The 22,775-nt window shown below is 42.2% G+C and overlaps 1 protein-coding gene and 1 long non-coding RNA gene across 2 annotated transcripts; one reads left to right on the top strand and one right to left on the bottom strand.

The window, feature by feature from the left end:
• Positions 1–3,400: 3,400 nt before the first annotated feature.
• On the bottom strand, positions 3,401–18,987 carry NCEH1 (neutral cholesterol ester hydrolase 1). The gene is made up of 5 exons (XM_014887090.2): positions 18,815–18,987; positions 10,351–10,579; positions 8,444–8,513; positions 6,347–6,518; positions 3,401–4,955 (listed from the first exon to the last, which is right to left on the bottom strand). The coding sequence occupies exons 1-5, from the start codon at positions 18,950–18,952 to the stop codon at positions 4,338–4,340; spliced, it is 1,227 nt and encodes a 408-aa protein (XP_014742576.1). The 5' UTR covers positions 18,953–18,987; the 3' UTR covers positions 3,401–4,337.
• Positions 18,988–19,242: 255 nt separating this feature from the next.
• Positions 19,243–22,467, top strand: LOC148222702 (uncharacterized). Its single transcript, XR_015805617.1, has 4 exons — positions 19,243–20,578; positions 21,012–21,317; positions 22,032–22,185; positions 22,317–22,467. It is a non-coding gene; the product is annotated as an uncharacterized LOC148222702 (long non-coding RNA).
• The last annotated feature ends 308 nt before the right edge of the window (positions 22,468–22,775 follow it).

Raw genomic sequence — 22,775 nt, 5'->3', positions numbered from 1 at the left:
CAGCACCAGTGCAGGTCTGTCCACTCTTCAGCACCAGCAGATATGGGCACCATTAACCATTGGGCAGAAATTAAGTACATGGAGGTGACCCTCACAGCCCATGGACACACAGCAGTCTCCTGCCTTGAAAACAATCAAAAATCAGATTTGGAAATGCTCAGAAGTACAAAACTAGTGGTCCTGGGAAAAATAAAATAAATCACAGGTATATTTCACTTTATTTATTTGTTCTTCATTTTGATAGCACATCTCAAAGTACACTTGCTAATGAGATCTTACACATCTTTCCCCTATTCTGGGACAAAAAGCAAAAACCAGTCGTACATAAGGTATTGAATGCATTCACATCAAGTATGTTGTATGTTGGGCTTTTGAACATCATAAATATGAGAACATTAAACCAGCTGGTTTTAGATTTATTTTTTTTAAACAATATAATTGTTACAGATCATAGCAGCTTAAAAGGTTTAACTCAAGTTTACCTGCTTCCAATATTTTTATTTTTAAAAGTTTCTAGTAAAATGTGGTAAGAGATGAAAAAATATAGAGGCCAAATACTAAAAAATAGTGTTTTAAAGATGAAGTACTTCTATTTAGTTTGTAGGGCTTAAAACTCATCATGGCCTTTCTGCTTTGACTGGGAATGCAGTTCTGGAATTACTTAGATGAAGATTAGGAAATTCAACTTATTTGTGATTTTTATGCATCATGAAACCTCTTGAAAGAGGTCTGGGCTTCCAGAAATGCTGAACACCCATCCTTTAAGAGATCCTCAGCTAGGGAGACAAAATCTCCATCTATTCCTGCAAATATTAGTCAAAATACTGGGGACTCACTAATATATTTCTCAGGTCTATGAAAGCAGGACAAGAAAGACTATAGGTTCTGTTATGCAAGTTGATTTTGCTTTTCTTTTTTTTTTTTTAACTAAGCTGTCAACTGAAATGCTTCGATAGCCATCAGGAACAAGGTCTTTTTGCAAAAGAGGGATAAAGTCTAATTGTAGAAGGGGAAGAAAAACCACCTACAAAAGGTATCTAGCCAAAATCATGGTAAGAAAACAAACTTATTGAACATCTCCCCTGAAAAGACTCTACCATGCACAGGTGAAATATTGCTAAAAACACTTGCTCTGATCCTACAACGTGCCAAGTGCCCTAAACTGCTTTGTGAAATAACCAAGGGATGAAGGTGCAAGATGTGCCCGAGGAAACACTTGGAGACGTAGGAAAATGCAGGAACAAATCCAGGTGTTGTGAAATGGATCAACCTTAATCCCTTGCTATCAGACATCTGCTTTCTGTAACCCTGAGTCAGTTCCTGGAAGCTGGTAGCAACACAGCTGGAAACAACCCTGAACTTCCAGTCTGGGGCATGGGGAGTGTGTGCAGATGGGGACAAAGCACAGCAGGAGGAGAGCTGGGTTGGGACAAACATTCCCTCAAGGTTTACGCTGAATTTGATCAGTGTCTTGTGCAGCTGTGCACTAACGGTCTTTTCAGAGCTGGAACTCAGACCTCTTTTTTCCCATGTTGTGGGATCCCTCAGGTATCTCTGCAGCTCTCAGGTATTAAACCACATGGCTGCAAGATGAAAGTAGTCCAGATGCTTTGACAGAAGTAGTCAATACTGCACATCACATCCACGTGGGGCTGTGATCTCGGCTACCAGGCTGCTGACGGCTTCGTAAACACGTTCACTCCAGTTATAAACTTACTGCCATTCCTTGTGCCAAGACTTTAATGTGCTTCAGTGCATGAAGGAAATTTACAACCGACTCCATGAATATATATATATATATGTATATATATATATATTCCAGATCTCCCTTTCATTTCAGTTTAAAAAAAAACAGCAGCAATTATATTTTAGGTTTGTAACGTATTTATAACTTAGCTATAAACAAATGCTGAGCTAAAGCTTTGCAGAAATCTCTCAGGAAAACTTAATTATTATAAGATTTATAGGAATATTAACCATTTTCTTCCAGTACTACAGTTACACTATGACATATAATCATAGTATATCTACATATTATGCTAATGACAGTGAGTAGATATACATTACATCTTTTCTGACATGGGTTTACTCTTTAAGTGGGAAATTCAGGAAGAAGCCTGTTGTTATAACTCAGTATAGTGATTTTTTTTAAACTATTTTAGTCATAGTTTAAAGTTAGGTAAATGTAGCCCTCTCCATATAAAGGAAAAGGACCCTGGGGCAGATTAGTAACTTGTCTTTTGAATGGACATAACTTTGGTTGCTGTCTGTTTAGAGCATACAATCTACAAAGCTGTGTTTATGGGGAAAAGGAGGAAAGGGTTTAAATCCAGATAAAGAGTTTGAATTCCTCTGCAGTGTTAATTGGGTTTCTTGATCAAAATTTACTCTGATTCAGATTGTCACTTGGTTGCTCTAATTCCAGCAAGTCTTTGTAAATGCTAAATGGAAGGAGAATCTGGGCCACTGTTGAAAAGGCTTTGCCTTGTGATCTCTGTGTGAACTATGCTGGGAATGAGTTTTGGCCTGCATGACTGAGCTGACATCCAGGCCTTGTCTCATTAATGGTTTTTCTTAATACACACAACCACGTTAACAACCTGGTGTTTCCAGGAAGCAATGATTCAGCAAAGCCATTCTCCTATTTAATTTAAATCCAAGTGAAAGGGGACTGCACTGTATATATTTTAAATGTCAGTAGGCAGTTTGATCTACCAGTACCTGATGGGGATTTTTAAACAACTTTTCATAATCCTGCTGTAAGGAATGCTTTAATGAAATTGCCTTTGTTATGATCTCCAGGGGCTAAGAAGCCTCACCTTAGGGTTCCTGAAAGGATCTAGGACAGAGGGGAGCAAACTGCTCAGCAGGACCCGAGCCCAGAAGGATGGAAAGTCAAAAGCCATGGGAGGTGCTGAGTGCCTGCAGTCATGCTCACATCCATGTGCTCCACCCATGCCTTAAAGTTCAGCTTCACAGCTCCTTTGTGAGGCACGAAATCACTCCCTCCCTTGCAGAAGTGGGGTGTAAGGAGATGACACTGTTCTTCTGGGGACCCACAGGAAGTCTGTGCTAAAGCTGAGGAAGAACTTGATCTCTCTCTCCTCTGTGCCTACTTTTGGCACCACCTTCATTTCTGCAAGCTGTGAGTGGCCTGGACAACAGACAGTCACAAAGTGGTTTCACTCCCCTGTCCTGCCTGTCTGAACTTTAGACTGGCTCCAACTGCACAGATTTGCTGCCCAGTAGCGAGATCACCTTACCTAGAGCAGGCTACAAGACAAAGCTCAGCTGCAAAGCTCAGAATTAAATCTTCTGTATAGATTGGAGTCCACTTCTCTTTGCTTGGCTTTCCTCCTTTCACGAAGCAGGAAATACAATAAAAACTACAAACACAAAATAAAAGTCAATGAACAAAAATATCTACTATTAATTACAAACATTAGTGCAAACCACACAGCAGACTATTTGTAGTAAGGTCAGTATTTTCTGTAAGGAGGTTGTACAACTGAGGCTTTAAAAACAAATAAGTCACTTTCTTTAGCCAAGTAAGTAGTCAGCTTTGAAGGTCACTCACACAGGAAACCTGGATTCTGCTGCTACACATAGTATTTTATCTTACCTATTTGTGTGTATGCTATCATACTTTTTATTGAAAATATATTTAGTCCTGTACCTTTTAAAAATATATTTATTAAAAGGCAGTAAAGACCAAATTCCAAAGCTGAATTACAGGTTTGGCTAAGAGACTCATTTAGCATCACTTTAACTGTCTAGAAGAGCTTTTGTGAAAAATATTTTTAAAAATTTAAATCAGTCGTTTGTCTATGGCAAAAAGCCAACACCTAAATCCGTGCTTGTCATTCAAATGCATCACCCTGCTGCCCAAGGTGAGTGCTCTCACTGTGACATCAGATGCTCAACACTGCTATAAACTAGCTCATATTTTTATATATTCAGAAGTAGATGTATGTGTTAGGATTTATCTCACATCACTTGAAAGCCACGGCCTTTGTACCTAATTAAGAGTCAAAGCTTGAAGGTCACAGCTGGGTAAGAATCCTGCAGGAATCCTGATCTCCCCGTTCAACACGTGTTTATGTTTGCCAATAGTCACCTGGGAGAAAGTGGATAAAAGATTGGTTTGAAAGAAAAATGCTTTACTGGACAAGGCCAATGGAGCTAGAAAATGCTGCAGTCAGTGGTCTGTACCCTCAGCAGCTGCAGCCAACGGTGAAGTCAGAATTCAGAAAAGTGCACTTTTTGATTGATCGCTCTTCCGCCACAACAGAACCGGAGCCACGCACCCACCGTGCTCCCAAGCAGGGCCCCTCCCTTCAGAGATTCTCATCCAACCACTTGATGTAGCTGTTCCTGGTCTGCACGCCGGCCGAGAAATCCGTGGGCCACACGGTGAAGATCATGCAGCCGTGGAAGCAGTCGTGGAAGTGGTCGAGGGTGACGGGCACGCCGGCGCGCTCCAGGCGCGTGGCGTACATGGCGCCGTCGTCGCGCAGCACGTCGTTCTCGCAGGTCAGCACGTAGGTGCGCGGCTGCCGCGCCAGCGTGGCGTCGTCCGCCAGCAGCGGCACCGCCCGCACGTCCAGCAGCGCCGGCAGCCGCTCCACGATGGCCGCCGTGCCCGTGCTCTGCACCACGGGCTTGTAGCTCTTCCGGAAGGAGGGAGGCAGCAGCGCCGTCCAGTTGAGGCGCGCGCGGAAGGAGAGCGCGCGGCCCACGTTGAGGGCGGTGTGGTTGTTGACCAGCAGCTCGTGAGCCAGCTCGTAGTTGCCGTTGATGTAGTCGATCCAGTAGTTGACCATGACGTAGCGAGGGAGCACGGGCATGTTCATGTTCTGCTGGTAGGAGGGTGTGTTGAAGTCAAAGGCCTGGAGGACCGGGTAGATCAAGGCCTGCAGTTTGGGTCTGACAGTCAAATCCTCGTCTTTGCTAAGCTGTGCGGGAAAACACGGCACAGAATGAAGGTTATAAAGAAGATAAACATATATCAATGTGGAGCTTTAGGAAAGAGAACGTTCATTTGGCAGTTTCAAAGTGAATTCTGCTCTTACACATGTAATGTGGCTGCTTTGTCTGAAGTATCAGCAGCCTGATCTTTTTCTGGGTGGCCTTTCAGGCAGCATCCCCAGCATCCCCTTCCCAACAGAAACCAGTGACATAAGTTTATTGAAGGGAGTAAGAACAAAAAAATGTGTGAAGTGGCATTTCTCTAACACAGTGCCCAGTTAAACAAGTGGCAACAGAAGGATTGCCTGAATCAAAGGAGCTGCTCTGGCCTTTTCAATGGATTTTTCTTCCATGAATTGATCTTGTTGATTTTTTTTCAGCCAATGCAGATTGCTGCCATCCACAATTTCTAGCAAACACTCACCTGGTGCAGAAGTACCTACCTGTCTCTGACTCAACCTGCATTTAATTTGAGTCTATCAATTAACACATCTGGTGCCCCCTGACTGTCTTACTGTAAGAGTCAGCATGTTTCACCTTCTACACAAGGCACCCAGTGCCCTATCATGGCTCATCTTGTTTAAAAAGAATTATGCATCAGGAAATCGAATTAGGAATGCTCTTCCCAAAACATGGTACTATCATGTTTAACAGTCCTCAATATTGAAGCTTTTATTGTAATTGTCTCTTATTAATTTTTCCACCCTAATTCAATATTGCAAGGTTGTCATGCTAATTAGTTGCCTGGACATGGTATCTGCTTTCTTATCACTAATGGTTATGGAAATAGAAATAAGATAGTAATAACAGTATTTCATTCAACCGTGAAAAATAGTACTTGCCTTGGGTTTCCTTTAAACTCTTTAGCAGATCAAATTCAGATTACATTTAAACTGCAGATACACAAAAGAAATTTTCTTAAAATTGCAAAACGCTACAAGAGGACAATTTAACAGAAGAATTAAGCTCAATTTACCATATATTTTGTCCTTCATTTGTATTTGAAAGAAAGAAAAGCATATTTCCAGACAATTATGTAAAAATAGGCAACCATATTAAGAAATTATGCCTACTTGGAAAAATAAGGAGTTCACCAGCAAAATAGGTTAAAAAAATTCATTTAGCTACTTGCTCTTAAACTCTGGTCCATAACAACCTGTAACTGTAACAACACATCACATGTGTTGTGTGAATCACCTATGTGATTCACATAGTGACTGAGTCACTTTACACAAGAAAAATTAGTGGATTCTGGCTTTCTACCATTCTGTTTTTAGGGGTGCTACATCACTTTGTGATGGTGCAGCACAAAGAACCTGCCAGCCCCTCTCTGGGCTGGACTGCTGTAGTGCAATGCAGAACACTCAGTGGGCGTTACCTGCTGGCACACAGCAGCTGCCAAATTCCCTCCTGCACTGTCCCCAGAGATTGCAATTCGACTGGGGTCCACTGAATACTCAGCTAAGACATCAGGCTGCAGGAAATGCTTTGTTGCACGAAGAGCATCGTGGTACTGCTCGGGGAAGCACACCTTGGGCACCAGCCTGTATCTGCAAAAGAAAAGGGATGAGAAACAATTCTTACCTCTGCTTTATTGTACCTCTCCTTTAGGATTTATAGGTGATACCAGATAATCCTTACTGGAATAAGTGTTTCATTAGGATAAATAATACAGGAAAAGTAGGAGGTGTTTAATACCTATGTAAGACTTAATCTTATAATTAAAGCTCTAATTTGGAAAAATTAAAATGAACCTACTAGACATGAATAATACCAAGATAGTATAAAATTGTGCAGCACTTTCCTAGGATTTCCCAATGGAGGATTTCATCAGGCATTGTAAAAATCAATAGTTTCAAACACCCTTGGCCAAGAGAGTCATTAACTCCGCCTGGTTTTGATCCAAATTCCCACCTTAACAAGTACAAGGGTGAGTAAATCATACACACCCAACACACTCCTATTTGGCTGAAGCAAACACCTAAGCACTTCTGCTTCCCAGATGTTTACTGATGGCAGTTTTATTTTTACTGATGGCAGTTTTATCCCTCTGTGCCATGAAATAACAATAGCCAAGAAATTAAATAATGCCAATTTTATCCAATGCAACAGATACAGCAATTCCTTTCCTTTATCAAGGAGAGGAGCAGAAATGCACCCACTGGGCAGGTGGAGGATGAAGGCACAGAGAGAGCAAACAGTCTGCCAGGAAGAGCCAGCAGCTGAACCCCAGACACGAGGCTTTCTCAGCTTCTAGATAACAGTGCAGGAGAAATCTGTTTGTATTTACTGAATAATCTGACATCCAAGAGTTGTTACTGGGCCTTATGGTACAAGCAAAGTTTTAAGCTTTTCAAACTACAGATTTTATGCTTTCTCAGTAGAGCCTAGTGAACCAAAATTCGGTTCTCTGACTCAAAACATCTTTAGACTGTAAGCTAAAGAAGTTTCATATGCAGAAGAAAATTTAAACTTAAGATTAAAACTTTCAAACTCCAGTTGTGACCTGCTGTCAGAAAGCAATCTGTATCTTGTATATACAGGACTCTGAGAGTGTCCTTTGGGAGCTCCTTGCAAAACTGCATAACAGTAAACTGTGCATAGATTGTGAAAGTGAGATGTACAATTAGACCAACGAGGACTCTAATTAGACTTGACTAATTGAACACCTCGATTGAAGGACATAATGATTAAGGAGAAGAGGCAATAGTAACTCAGAGCAATAGGCACAATGACACTAGCACAAATCAGAAAAGGAATAATAAGGAACTTTTCAATATTGTGATTGCTGCTTGTCTGGAACAACCAACAGCTGCTTTTGTAGTTTTCCTTGTTTCTAATAACAAAAAACCAAAATTGTAAAAAAAACATAAACCCAACCCCTCAACCCTTTAAAGTATACTATAATAAGCATTATATGAGTAACATAACTCCATATAATTAAGTTGCAATTAAATCCCAAAGCTTGTTATGTAATGAACTGCAGGTGGGAAAATTGAGTAATTTTATCAAGTGGTTGGGTTTGCAAAAGAAAATACTGAAGTTGACAATAAAGATGAGAACAGTACCAATCAAGTTGGAGTTGTCTAGGTAATGTATTTAGCTAATCAAGAGGTTTGTTTGCCTTTGAATTGTTCAACATGTTAAAAAGGCAGCCCTGCTTCTCTGTTGTCTGGCAGTCTCCTGCTCTTGAGGGAAGCACAAGGCTTAAAAGAGGAACAGTGGGAGACTGTGAGAGCAGCAGGAAACTGCCAGACCCCACAGTGTATTCTAAAGTAATTAGAAACCCAAATGAATTTCTGATACCGTTCCAATTTGTTGTAATTTTAAAGGGATAAAGGTATCAGACTGATATAGAAAATTACTGTCCAAGTTAAAGCCTTATAGAGGGGCCACTAGTGAAGGAGAAGCTAAAAAAACTACATTACGTATTTCTAATACCTTAAAACGACTTGATCAGTTTTAGATTACTCACTCAATAGAGACAACAACAGCATTCAGAGATTCAGCCATGATTCTGCAGAGATTGTTGTAAAGGCTTGTTCCTGGAAGGGAAGGACATGGTGTTAGGGACATGTGAGTGAATGGTAACAAAGCTGTTCCTAAGCCTTCTCAGAAGACATACAGCCATCACACAGATATAGATCAGCCTGCAACTGATCAACTGCCAAATCCATACCACAGCAGAAGAAATGTAATTCATGCCTTCAGAATCCTGCAGTCTAATGCCTCCTTCCTCCTCTGCTTCTTGGGGACTTCAGACACGTCATTTCACCCACCTATCACAATTTTCTCAGCTGGCTAAAATCTAAGGTACCCAGTGGTTTGGGGGAATTAACATTCAGAGAGAGTTACTGGTGTATGAGGCAATGACTGTGCTTCATTTTATTATAGCATGCATTGCTTTGACTCAAATGAGTTGCCCTATTAATGTCAGTTGAGCTACTCATTTAAGGGAGGATTAATCACAGCTATCCTATTTATCAGAGGACTGACTGTCTTTAATTTTGTTCCTTTCCAGTTACTCAATTGTTAGTTCCCAGTAGTATAAAACATACTAGGACACTAAATGTTTTTTAAAGTATCCAGTCTTAGAAGTTAGTATTTAGGTGTAGCAATTGTGTCATTAACTTCTGCATCTTGGACTCAGGGATACATCTGGCAAAGCTAAGCTATAATCATCCTGACAAAGTACAGCAATTTAATATAAACTTTTGCACAAGAGTCATATGCCAACTATTACAGAAGAAATTATGCAGGCAGGAGGTTAACAAATATCCTTTAGGCAGGTCAAAGAAAACCCATCTCAAAGCACAATTCCTCTGTAGGAAGAGGAGTAAAATGTTTAACTGCTACAGGACAAAGAGACTGGAATTTCCAAAGGCATGTGAAAGCCATATAAATCTCACTCAAATCATGGTCTAAATGACTTGAACATCCAGAGTCCAAATGCAATCAATATAGTCCGTGTTTCGTATCATTTTGTAAAAATCCACTGATATTCTTTTTCTGTAGAGGAAGCTGCAGAATGCGTAAGGGCTGTATGGACTTCAGAATGTCATAGGAACAATGTGGAAGGAAAAGAGAGAAGGCTCTTCTCAGATCTGGATCTCAGAGCAGCCATAGGAACCACAAGCCCTTTCTCTCCCAAGGCTGTTTTCCTCCTGCACAATGTGGATGGAATCAGTGGTTACCTTATCGCTGCCCATAGCTGTACCTCACTTCCTCTGATCATGTTTGTGGTTTCCATGTTAATGGAGTAAACATCATTAAATTTCAAGGTAATTATGCTAGTGGTGGTGGTAATCCTTAAGGAGCAACCCGCAGAGATGCCAACCTCGAATTGTCTCCCTCACATTCCTCCTGTCTGTGCTCATCAGTGTGTATTCCCAGGTAGGTGTTTTTTAAGAACAAACATTAGCAAGGCTCTTGCATGCAGTGTAGATCAGCTCAGTCTTCTGCTAATTACTCTCTGAAAATGGGGCAAACCCACATAATATCCTTATACACAGCCACTGGAACCAGATCACCAAGGACTGATTTTGCACATTAGGTCAGAAAGTGGGGGACTGGCCTAAGCAGCCCACCCAGGCATCACAAAAATTTAATCAAAAAGCTATATTTTCCTCTCTGGATGTAACAAGATTAACCTTTTGCTCCTTTTACAGCTCACATGCAGATAGGATATGCATTTCTGCTGTGTGTTCATGGTATTTCTCTCCCTCTCTCATTAGACTTGATCCAGCAGAGTGGAGACAATCACTGCGGAATTCAGGTACACCTTAGCAAAACTGCCACTCCTGGCAGGTAAAGGAGCTTTTGGCTTTTCCTGCTAGGAGAAAAGCAGACTGAAATCCTATTTAATTACTGGCAGACACCTACTTGCACTAGCCAAGGCCCAGCCCCCTCCGTGGATGTAAACAACGCTGCGCTTGAGGCTTTCATCTCCCTTCGCAGGAGGTTCAAACACTCGCACTTCCACACCATCAAAAACTGCATCCGTGATCTTAATGTCTTCAGAGGAGACAGACTTCAGCTTGTCAAAGGTGCAAATCAAATAATTCAGAACTATCAAGTGATGGCTGAGTCTCAGATAGTGAATCAGGTGACACTAGAGGCAGGAAAAGAAGAAGAAGAAAAGAAATTTCTGTTACTTTAGAGCTTATCATATGCCACCACATTGATGTATAATACAACTGCCTTCAAAGGACACGTTCTACATGATTCCTACAATATTCACTGGAAAATGAAATTTTATCAAAAACCTCTAATATTTTTAAAGCTGTATTAAAACAAAATGGTGCCCATAAAAGGTTTCCTGTGGAAAAATAAAATTAAACCATGAGCACTTTGTGGATCACAACCATGAACAAACACTCGGATCCTCTAAAAAATGCTTGGAAGGGGACAAACCGCATGTTCCACTAGGGGACCTATGAAGCTCCTCACAGTGGTGCCAGCAGAGGGCAATACTACACAGGCGATGTTTTTTGGTGGAAAAGTATCAAAAATGCAGATTATTTCTCTTGTTCCACTGCAAAGCCTAAGTCTTTCTACTTCCAAATTAAGAAAAGTTCCCAAGGACTGCAAAGAAATTTGGAAACAGGGATAGTCTTAAAGGAATATAATGGTGCTTTTTGGCTTGTCCTGTGTTTACCTGCTGAATTGGGAAGGATCTGAAACACTAGTCAAGAACAACCGTAGGTTAATGACACTTTATTCCAACCCCAGAGACTCGAGTGTGTCACCTTTTTATGTGATTAAAGCACTATGAAACTGAAAAATGATCTGATCCTTCTGTCTCCTTATGGAGACAGAGATTTTATCACCTTTAGCTATTCAGGACTTTTATTTTCATGTCTATTTTTAACATTTTGCCCTGACTCGATTAGAAACCTGTTTCTCTTAGCACACACTACAGGGATTCAAGGCACTCCTCCACTTGAAATGGTCATGACCTGCTCCCCACACATGACCTGCTCACTATTTGTAGTGCATACCTGTTCCCATGCCCTGGACAGTGCACCAGGGGTGGCAAAAGGGCAGCCAAAGGACGACAGTGTCCAGACTGACCTTTTAAAAGAAAAAGTAGTGGAGGTCTTTCCCTTTTAAGCTCAGAGACTGGATAACCAGTGAAGCCTTTTGTACAACTGGAGTTGGGAGGTAAAAATAACAGATACACTTAACATGCACCTGTAGGAACACTACCACTAGGAAAACTGTCAGCTGGGACCTTTTATTTTATGTCCAGGTACCAGATACTCGGAACAAGAGGTGTCCTGTTGTATAGGACTTTTCTACATATGCCCACTTTGCAGTGTGAATTCTGCCAGTCCCACTAGTGCAGTGCAGCCTGCTACAAAGAATTCAAGATGCTGACACAGAGCCAGCAGGGTCACCCAGGCACTGGTCTAACCACATTCACCTGATGAAGAACAGGTAGTTGCCAGTTTAATCTGTACAAAATCTGCACACACCCCCCTCCAGAATAAAAGCAAGCTTTGAAGCACTCAGCAGCCTTTCTTCCAAAGCTCTTACAGCCACAATCTCTTACATGTAATTTTTTTCCTCTGTCCTAATTAGTTTGAATTTAAAAAAAAATTGAAATATTTGCTTTCATCCAGGTTCTGTACAGAAACGGCTCTGCAGAGCTTTCACTGCAGACTACTGTGGAAAAAAAGGACAAGTTTGATATTAAAAAAAAACCCCAAAATTTACACCAAATACAATGGGCTGTTACATGACCTGGGAGAGGAATCCACTTCCAAAACAAGAATTTCTAAAAATTGCTTTCTTTTCTTGTTTTAACTTGTGGTATCATCACCCTGCTGAGATGGTTTGGTAGGAATTCAAATTTTGAATGTTTGCTGCTTTTTGGATGGGATATAATTTCTTCATACTTCAAGTCTTTCCTCTGGGAGAAGAAGTACAAAATATCCACCCAGCAGGAAGAAATGCTGAATTCACAAGGCTGTTTGTATCTCCAAGTTTCAGCCCATGTTTTTTTCCCACCATTACTTAAAATTCCCACAGGAAACCCTAGGACTAGTTTGAAATCTGAAGAGCAATACATGTATTAATAATTTGGTACATGAATTGGTGGGCTGCCACTGATGTAACCACATAAAGGTCTGATCCTCTCTGCCCTATGGAGGTTCCCAGGGGAGGTAATCACTGGGAAGCAGTTTTAGAAATACTGCTAAAGAAAATAGATTTCATTTAGCCTGACTGTGCTGCAATAGACATCTAGTCTTTGTTTTCTCCCACTTTAGTTTGCATTCTTTGTAGACAAGATTACCACATGTTCCCTGGAATCAGGGATGTTTTGTTTCCAAGGCTAGTTAGTGGTGTTTACCAAGAAGTGTTTTGCCCTGCTCTTCAGACCACGGAGCACTCTGGCAATCTGCAGCCCATGCTCTTTCATGCCTATTTCTCCTAAAATAGACCACTCTTTCCAAGAATCCATAAACCAGGAAGAGATGCTTTCTACATCAGGGCACAAATGCAACACTCCTAATTATTTATCAGATGTGGGCAGGTTTTTTGCCAAGCATTTATCAGCTAGATTCTCTGTTAGTCAATCTGCCTAATCAGGCTTGTTATTTGCAAGGCATCAGGATTGCACTTTTTGCTGGCAAAGAGCCGGTCTTGTCCAAAGTTTTCACAAGTAAATTTCTTCTTTTCCTCTCTCTAAATATTAAAAAAATATCTATCATATCTTAGCAGTCTGTACTAATACTCCTGGCAGAAGATGTGGTTGGCCAACTCTTCTCTAGGAGTGCTTTGCCACTCAAAGAACAGCCCTGCCCATCCTGATGCCTGTTCTTCCCTGGCACCTTTCTTGTGGTGCCACTGGAAGCCTCAGAGCACGACCATGCTGCACCAGCTCAATACAAACCCACTAGAGCCAGAGAAACACTAAAATTCAGCCATGTCACCCCCTTACTGCTTCCCCAAGGCAGGAGAAAGAAAGGATGGGACCAGCCCTTGTGGCAGCAGCTGGATTGCCTTAAATCCAGTATAAAACTGGAACTCCTCATCTCACGTGAGCAACAATGGGTTTGATCTTTGCTGGTAGCTGTGATTTTTACCACCCTTCCAGGTATAACCTGCAGGGCTGCTGCAGGTTATCAAATATGACACTTAAATATATTTGGGGATTGTGTGTTTGGGTGTATGTGGAAAAGAGAAGAGAAGAGAAGAGAAGAGAAGAGAAGAGAAGAGAAGAGAAGAGAAGAGAAGAGGTGAACAGTGATGTTCTCTGTTGAAAAGGGAGAGCAGACAGTGCTGTAATACTAAAAGCTAGCAGAAAGGAAGAGAAAGTATAAGGAAAAGGGGGAAGTAAAGAGACTACAGGAAAGAAAGTGGAGATAGTATAAAGATGAAAAGCCTGTGGGCAACTGTGCCACAGTGAGCACATCGCTCTCTCTGGTCACAGCTGCAAGTTTTCCCACTACAGCAAAATCTCCTTCTCTTTCACCAGGTCATTCCCATGTCTGAGATTTTAAGGTAAGGGCTATGCAGGCACTCCCTCGGAACTGAACTGTTCAAGACTGACACTTTCCTTCTGGTAAATTCTTTGATACGTGGTGCCAGATACTGAAAGATTTAATTGATGTAGGAGAAATTTTTCAGTAAATGAAGAAAGGAGTCAGGGCAGAATGAACAAAGTACTGCACCAGTGAGGCACTACTATTCACCTTTAACCACCAACACTTGTCCCTAAATTATATGGATTCTTCTATTGTCTCCTCAGCTGATAATTTAATGAAGAAACTCACATCCCTCAAGGACTTGAATTCCATACTCTGTATTGCAAAAAAGTAACCCAAAAGTTTTTGTTGCTAATGTCCAGTAACCTCTAATACTACTGAGCACATGGGGACTCTCTGTCCTCAGACGACTTCCTTGGCTAAGCCTGGCTCTGCCCTTTAGCCACGGAATTATTGCGACAGGTCAGAATTATTGCGACAGGTCGAGCTTGCAGCGCGCCAAGGCAACACCCTCCAGAGCCAGCAGCTGCTCCCTCCAGTGCCCTCCAGCCAGACACAGCCAAGGTCCTGCACTGACCTTTCTGGCTTTGGGGGGGATCAGGAACTGGGAAAACAGCTCAGGCTCTTTTTACATCCAGCACTACTGGGGACCGAGCCAAATCTCACTCATGACTCAACCGAGTAATGATGCTGGAACTTCAGGCAGGTGAACTGCCTAAAACTCACCTTGCTACATTAAAAGACACAGACACTATAGTCAGTTCTGGCATTGCTTTGAAAAGGAGATTTCTATAAAGATAAGAGGCCAAAATGCCAAGACAATGTCTGTAGTCAGTAACAGATTAGTGAAAAATAAACAGGATCATTTCCACATTTAGCTGTGTGTGGAACATATTGTTTTGTGTGCATTTTGGGCAATTTTCCCTGTTTGAGGGTGATTTTACAAAAAGATTTCTCAATGAAAGTGTCCTGTTGCCCAACAAAGAACATGTCTCTTTAATACTATTAGATAAAGACATTTTTCAAAGACAAGTGCTTTTAGTTTTATGAATTTCCTTTAGAACTAAAAAGAAACTAGGAAGACTGTTTTTCAGTTTATTAACTAGAAGCAAAATCTAGATTACGTTTTAACGTAAGGTTTTGTGCATGTACCTGTTCAACCATGATGATCTACTTTTACAGCAACATGCATGTTCCTGCAAATAGAACTTACAGTGTGGTTCAGTTTCTGCTCAGGTGCCAGTGCTGTGAGACCTACCTGCCATAACTAAAAACCTGTTTTACTGTAAATCAATTCTAAGACTGTTCTTGCATCCAAAACCATCAACAACTTACTTCACTGCCTACAACTATGACTTACATCTGTCCAGAAATCACACACTCTGAAATATTTTCCAAAAGTGAGTAGAGAAGAAGAATAATGGAAACACTTGGCTGATGAGAAGTTTCCTGCCCTGTACAGCTCCCTGCCTTCTTCCATATACATCTATCTGATGGCCTCCATGCCAACCCGTTTATCCTTCCAAACCTTTGCTACCAGCTGTCCCAGTTCCAAAAAAATCCCTCTTTCCTTGCCATGCACCAGAATAGAAAGTGTCTTTACAGTGGTGTTCAGAAATAACTTATTTCAAAGGACTTGAATAAACATGTGCTGCTCTTTCCTCCTCTAAGGGAGAGTGGTTAGAGGAAGAAGTGAAAAACGCCTGTTATTAATACTGCTGTTACAGCAGAATTACGAAGTGTTGCTCCAGACACGTTGAAATAGACATCAACTGAAAAAATGACTGTGGTTAAATCTATGGCTCAATCCCATAATTAACTTTATGTGGCTTCCCAAATTTCAGTGAAGCTGAGTTCTGATGTACCTGTAGATACATAAACATATATATATATATGTATATGAAGTTTTAAAATTCCTAATCTCAAATTGTGTTATATCTCAATTTTATGTAAAAATGTTACCATGCCCCATTTTAAGACAGGTGACGGACAATTTACCCTTTCTTAGGTAAGCCTTTTCACATCAATTCATTAATATCATTAAAGTCTCAGTTTCTCTGTTTTCTTTCCAGAGCAGCACAAGGCATTAGAGAGGACACAAGAACAAGGCTCTGAAAAGTCATCTCAGTTTTCAGCTCCTTCACTGGAATTGCTGTGGCCTCAGATAAGCACTCCAGCTCTTCCTACCTCTGTTCCACTCAGTTTAAGACTAGGTTAGCAGTATCAGTTCCCTTTTGTAGTACATTTTGAAACATACTTAAAGAAACTGCCCTACAAGCATTGCGCACTTTTAAAATCACCTGATTATACTTCACCGTTTGTTGGAGTCTCACATTGGGCCAGGACACTGACTCAGACCCAAGCTTGTAAAGAAATTTATAGCTGACTGGGACAAACCTCTACATGCAAATGTAAGCCAGTGACAGCCCTATGTGTTTTATTCACAGTGATTATTAATGCACTGAGCAAACAAACACATTATTCCTAACAAGAAATGGTCACATTTAGTCATCAGAGTCTTGAGAAATCCATTTCAAAATAAGCAAGAGACAATTAATTTATTTGAAGCACGTGAAGTTTGTGGGGAAAAGGTACATTTCAGCGATTTTAAAATTAGAAAGGTGTTTCTGTCAGCTATCAGACCTATAAAGCAAAGTAATAAACAGCAAGCTGAAATACATTCAGAAGTGGGTGAAAGTTCAACAGTCACACTGAGAGAAATGTTAAACCATTTGGCCTTGAAACAGCTGATAGACAAAGAAAGAGGAAGCTGAGCTCTAGAAAAGGACGTACACTTTATTATATACAAACACAAACAAAAGCTGCCTAACTTTTACAATCCTACCTTAGGTTCACAAGAGTTCCTTCCTAATGACAGTCATTTATTCCCGACTGTGCTGCCCCAGTGTTATAAAGATTTCTGAACACTTGGGAAGCACGTTCTCTTTTCTCTCCAGAAACCAATGCCCCAAGGCTCACCTGTTGTGTGACTCGGGCATCTCTAACAACTCACCTCCTTCATGCTTCTACGTAAAATTTACTCGTCCCTTTGGTTTGCAAGTGATGTTACAGAAACTGTTACTTGCTTTGTAGTTTTTCTCACTACTGAAGTTTTTATTTCTAAGGCCAGAGATGTAAACAACTAAGAAATTACCACTATCCCCTAACAAAGTCTTCCTTGCCCCAGAGAGTAGGGCAGATGTGGGCACCTCAGCCCTACCACCAGCCTGCTCCAGATGGCACCCACCAGGCTTTGTCCTGCCAGCTCCTCCTGGGATTATGACCTGTGGAATATCTCAAAAAGATAGTCCTCAGACTAGAGGCACCAGAATGCATCTATGCCCAACACATCACATAAACTGAATATATAGCTGAGACAGCAGCAATATAAATATATATAGTCATAGTCACACCATTTTCTAAAGTTTGGTCTCCTTCAGCCAGAGGTTCTGGCCTTGATTCAGGTGTTCCTGGACAAACATTGACACTGTGTTTTGCAGGCAGCATGGCCCTTCTGTCCCTAATGAATTTGAGCAAGCTGAGCACCTGTAGTTCAGTCATTTGAGTTAAAAACATGGAGCAAGTGAATGTCAAGCCGCAGACTTTACTGCAAAATTTAAGCTATTGTATTGCATAATTTTCCTATCACACAAGAGGATATACAAGTGACCAGGTTTTATCTGTACAGCAAACAGGTGTTATCATTTCATCCTAGAGCCATGCCTTGGTTCAGCCATACAACTGGACCATAAGATGTCCCAGGGGATCCAGATAAGCGATCCATTTAATCCCAGTCTCTGTCTCCAAAGGTGACAACGAGAGAAGCTTTTCAGGCAGAATATTCAGAATATTCAAGTTTGGACATTGTGTGGTTCGCTGTCCTCATGCTTCCCACTATCCACTGCTACTGCATTAAGAATGTAGCAAGTACATTCCCACCTAGTCTATTTCTGAGCCCTCTGTCCTCTTTAATCCATTTTTTGAAGGCATCATCTGCTAAAATACAAGCTTTTGCATATTTCAAAACAATTCAGTAAACTGAAATCAAAATCAAAACAACTTTCAGTTTTCACATACATAGTGCCTTACATCAGTCCTGTCCATGACTGATCAGTACATGTGAATGATCAGATATTAGAAGAAAACAAACTTCACAGCTAAATCCATTATCAGAAATTTTGCCATCTCTGTTCTTTTTCATGTCAGCATAAAAACACTGGCAGAAAATAAGGGAGAAATCATTAAGTGACAACTGCTTTGTGACAAAAAGCAAGCATTCAGTTTTCTCTATTAATAAGACTCCCAATCAAGTTTAATATTTGCAAGAGCTTCCTACGTCTTCTTTCCCTAAGGCATACATAACGGATCAGATTAAAACCCACTAATTCTTTTTTCCTGACCACGAGCCCGCATTCGCGCACCAGACCGACCCCCATGCGGTCAGGCTGTGCCAGGAGCCGCGGGCAGCGCTGGCAGCGGGCGGTGCCGAGCGGCGCTGGCCGGACGGACGGACAGGGAGACACCCGGGGCTGTCCCGCTCCGCTGCCACCGCGGAGCCAGCGCGTCACAGAGCGACACGAACCCGCTTCTCCTGCTGCGTGCGGGACCGCCCGGTGCTGCGGGACCGGCCCGGCTCCGGCCGATGTCACCGAGCCGGGGTGACGGGGACTCCCCGCTCGGCTCCGGCCACAAGGCAGCCCCGTGGGGCCGAGCCGGGCGGGCTGTGCGGGGGCCGCTCCCGCTGCACGGATGCCCCGGGGCCGGCACCGTTACCGCGCTTCCGACCGCCCCCGGTACCGGCGCGGGGATTGTCCGCCCGCCCCCCGTGAGCCGGGTTGCCGGGGCCGCCTTACCGTCTGCTGCACCGCCCGGAAGGTGGCATCCAGCAGCATCAGCTTCCAGGGGTCGGACACGGCGCCGGGCAGCGGCAGGTACACATAGTAGGCGGACAGGGCGGCCAGCGCCGGCAGCAGCACCCAGGCGGCCCGCATCGCCTCCTCCGCGCCGTGTGCGGCCGCCTCGCCGCGCTCCCCGCGGGGCGCGCACCGCCCCCGGGCCGGCCTCCCCCGGAGGAAGTCCCGGCGCTTCCTCCCGGGCCGCCGGCCGTGTGCCCGGCCCGAGCCGAGCCCACAGCCCGCCCGGCGCCGCCCCGCCCGGCCGCGCCCGCCCCGCGGAGCCGCCGCGCCCCGCGGCCAGGGAGGCTCGGTGACCGCTGGCCCGGAGCATCGCAGCGGCCCGAGGCTGCCCGGGCCGGGCGGGGGCTCCCGGGGAAAGGGGCTGTGCAGACACGAGGCGCGGGATGACGGAGCGCCTCCATCGCGCGATCGGCCAACAAAGGCATCCACATCTGCTGTGCTGCCTCCTGACACCCCGTACCCACTGCTGGCACCCCATACCCAGTGCTGACACCCTGTACCCACTGCTGGCACCCCGTACCCACTGCTGACTCCCTGTACCCACTGCTGACACCCTGTACCACATCTGACCCCTGTACCCACACCCAAACCCTTTGCCCACCTCAGGCTGAGTGGTTCTGTGGGGCTGATCTGGCAGCATCCACATAAGCATAACCCATAAGAAAGCCCCACCAGTTTCATGGAATCCCAGAATGGTTTGGGTTGCAAGGGACCTTAAAGTCCATTTCATTCCAAACTCCCTGCCATGGACAAGGACACCTTCCACAAGCCCTGTCAGACCTGGCCTTGATTTTCGTATTTAGGGGTTGTAGCAGCAGCAGATGTGTGCAGTGGCAGCTCTTTGCTAGCAGAGAACAGGAATATCAATTTTCAGGTAGGCTGAGGAGGTGAGATGAAAGCTGTAACATGGATCAATTCAAGTCAGTTCAGGAGTATCTCAGGTTCAAGGTGTTTCCAGGAACCAGGGACACTCTTATTTTACCTAAAGAAACCATACTGTTTCCCATTTAATACATCACAAAATTATTCCAGAAAGATTATTTGTTTAAGGTGTGTTTATTTTGTAATTTTGTTTTGGACTGAGAGTTTGTTGGAGTTTTCATTTTTTTTACCATGAGTCAATAACAAATTTTGGTTTAACACAGGAATATTTCTTGTACCTAAGACAGTAAAAAATTTTAAATAGATTTTTTTCATCCCAAACACTAACAAGTTCAGCCTTTACACAAGTCACTACTTGGTCACAGTTCTATCGTCAGCAAATTAAAATATTTGTTTAAATAGCCAGATTCACGTACATTATGAATTCAGTGCAGATAAAAAAAGAACAAGCACCGAACTTAACAATGACAATAATTAAAAATGAATTCATAATAATAAAAGTCACATAGAAATATAAATAGAGTCATGGAAAGCACAAGTTTCCTTTAAAAATTGACAAGAAAACGTAATATAAGAAAAATATATTTCAAAGAAGTAAAAGGTCAACTTTTAGTCTAGCTTTCCTGGAACTGAAGTACCACCTCGGTGATTCTAAAGGTTGCAGAAGAAAGTTTCTGGAATGTGTGAGGAAGTCAGACCCTCAAGCTTCTTGAACCTTTTTTTATAACAATAGCAGATGGATTTTCTGAAGTTTTCACAATCCATTTGGGTAGACTACAGAGGGGAAGAAACAAGCTTTGCCATGAAAAACAGCACAGGGTAAGTCCCTGAAGTCTCCAGATTTTTATACAAGGTTGTGCTTTTCTGTATTATTTTGTGCTCACACCTTCTCTTTCTCTTTGTGCCCTGCTCCCCTGCCTCCCTTGCTTTGCACACCCCTGTTCCTTTGCTTTCCCAAGCTCCTGCCTCTAAAACCCACACCTGGCATCCTGAGTGTAATAATTGGTACCCAGCTCTTCCAACAAAACTTGTTCCCAAACCTCTGGCAAAACTGAGCCCCATTCCTCTCTGAGCTACTTATCTCCTCAAAGTAGAGGTAAAAAAGGTTGGATGTGATTTTTCTGAGGTTTCTCATGCTCTCACTGATCCCCCACAAACATCTGGTGTTTAATCTCTCCCCTTCCTCACATTTTTAAAACTGCTGCTCTGGCTAAACTGAATCAATGTCTCTTTGGAATTTGTTGTTTTCCAGGTGCTCAAAAAGAAGTCAGTTGATTGAAAAAAAACCAAAAAAACCAAACCAACAAACCAACAATAAACCACTGTGGTTTGAGAAAGATCCCTTTGTTTAACAAAATATAAAAGAGATAAATGAAACCTCAGGATGCTTCCAAGCCATCTTACATAGGCAGTTTACCTATATAAGCTCATACTCTGAAGCCAAGAAAGAGGTGCTGGACCCCAACTTCCCTGGACAACACGGGGTACCAAGGTCTCCTTGGGATTCCTGGGGTTCCATCAGCTTTTCCAATGTGGTCTCCTTGTCTTTTCACCACAGGTAAGAGATCCCTGCTCTCACGGAGGCGTCCTGTCAGGATTTATTTAATGATTTAATCTCCTGAAACTTTCTCCCTGTGAGTGGCACTGCTTGAGGAAACTATTTAACAATGAAAAAGATGTTCTACGCCTGGGCTACTGATGCCTGCTTAACTGGAAGGAACCAGGTTGCAGCTGCATGTTGCATTTTACAGAACATAGAAGAATGGGTGTTTCTATTTCAGAGCCTTTTATTAGAAAAACATTTTGATGTTTAAATCTCAGACATATGAAGAATAGTAATTACTTTGTCATCAGTCCTGTACTAATCTTTAGTGAGGTTTAAGAAACCCAACAACTTAGTCAGATTTTTTTAAGTGATTACTACCTAAATTGTGTCTACGTTCTGTTCTAGGACTCCAGGTTCACCAGAATAACCAAATTGCATTATCAGTTTGTAATTTTGGGTTTTCAAGTATGTTTAAAAACTGGCTAATGCAGGTCACTCCCAAATGCACAGGGACCTTCTGTTTATGTACTGAACATTTGAGTATTGATTATTGAATAACATATTATTTTTTAAACCTCTTAACCAAGAAGTGATGCATCTTATCCCCTCTTAATGCCGTGTCCAAATAAATATGGTTCTCCTGTCTTTGCAGGCACATTTTATGCCGACTTTTAAGATTTTGACATTAAGTTAAAATGAATGTGCAATCACCAATATCTTTTCCAGAAACAAGTAATAATAAAAGGACTGAAAGGGCTGAAAAAGACTTTTTAAAGGAGTGCAGTGAAAAGAGAAAGCAGTGGAAAAGTCAGTGGAAGTTGGCCTGGAACTGCAAAATGATGGCCCAAGTGGGTACTTAAAGGTGACAAAAGGACCTCAGGTAAGGGTGTATTTTGACTGTAAGTTATTATTGAAACTAGTCAATGTGAAACAAAGTAATTGTAGGGCTTGTGTAATAGTGTCATGATTTGTCACAAGTGTCAACATTGAAATGACGTCCTTGTTTTCCAGGTTGTTATTCTGAAATCTTTTCCTCCGGAAAATTGTCCTAATTTCAGTGTACCTCATCAGCAAATCTGTATCCACTTACACAACACCTGTTATCATTTTCTTACACTTTTTCCTATTTTTATTTTTTCCAAATAATAAAAAGTCAATGAACTTTTACAGCTGCTGAGTCAGTCATTAAAAAGCCTGAACTGAAAAATACTTATTGTATAAAAAAAATTTGGAAGATCTAAGAACTCAATTTGGCAGATAATAGGACATACTAGAAATAGAAGAAATATCTCTCATTGTTTTTACGTTGGGAGTTTACATTTGCAGTGAAACATTGTGCTAAATCAGGTTCCAGGATGCTGAGTCCCTACTACAGAATTCTTTTCCGTACCAGTAAGAATTAATATTAGGGAAAATTAGAAGGACGGTTGAAGCATTTGGCGTAATTAATTTGTTTCGGGGCTGGTGCCG

Source organism: Sturnus vulgaris, chromosome 10 (assembly GCF_052056855.1).
Source record: "Sturnus vulgaris isolate bStuVul1 chromosome 10, bStuVul1.hap1, whole genome shotgun sequence".
Classification (NCBI taxonomy): Eukaryota; Metazoa; Chordata; class Aves; order Passeriformes; family Sturnidae; genus Sturnus; species Sturnus vulgaris.
The sequence above is the reverse complement of the archived record's forward strand: the minus strand, read 5'-3'. Positions and strand labels throughout refer to the sequence as shown.

Coding starts and splice junctions, on each gene's coding strand:
- NCEH1 (XM_014887090.2), bottom strand. CDS start 18,952: ATGCGGGCCGCCTGGGTGCTGCTGCCGGCGCTGGCCGCCCTGTCCGCC. Junction 10,580..18,814: donor TCCGGGCGGTGCAGCAGACG/GTAAGGCGGCCC, acceptor TCCTGCCTCTAG/TGTCACCTGATTCACTATCT. Junction 4,956..6,346: donor CAGCTGCTGTGTGCCAGCAG/GTAACGCCCACT, acceptor TTTCCCGCACAG/CTTAGCAAAGACGAGGATTT.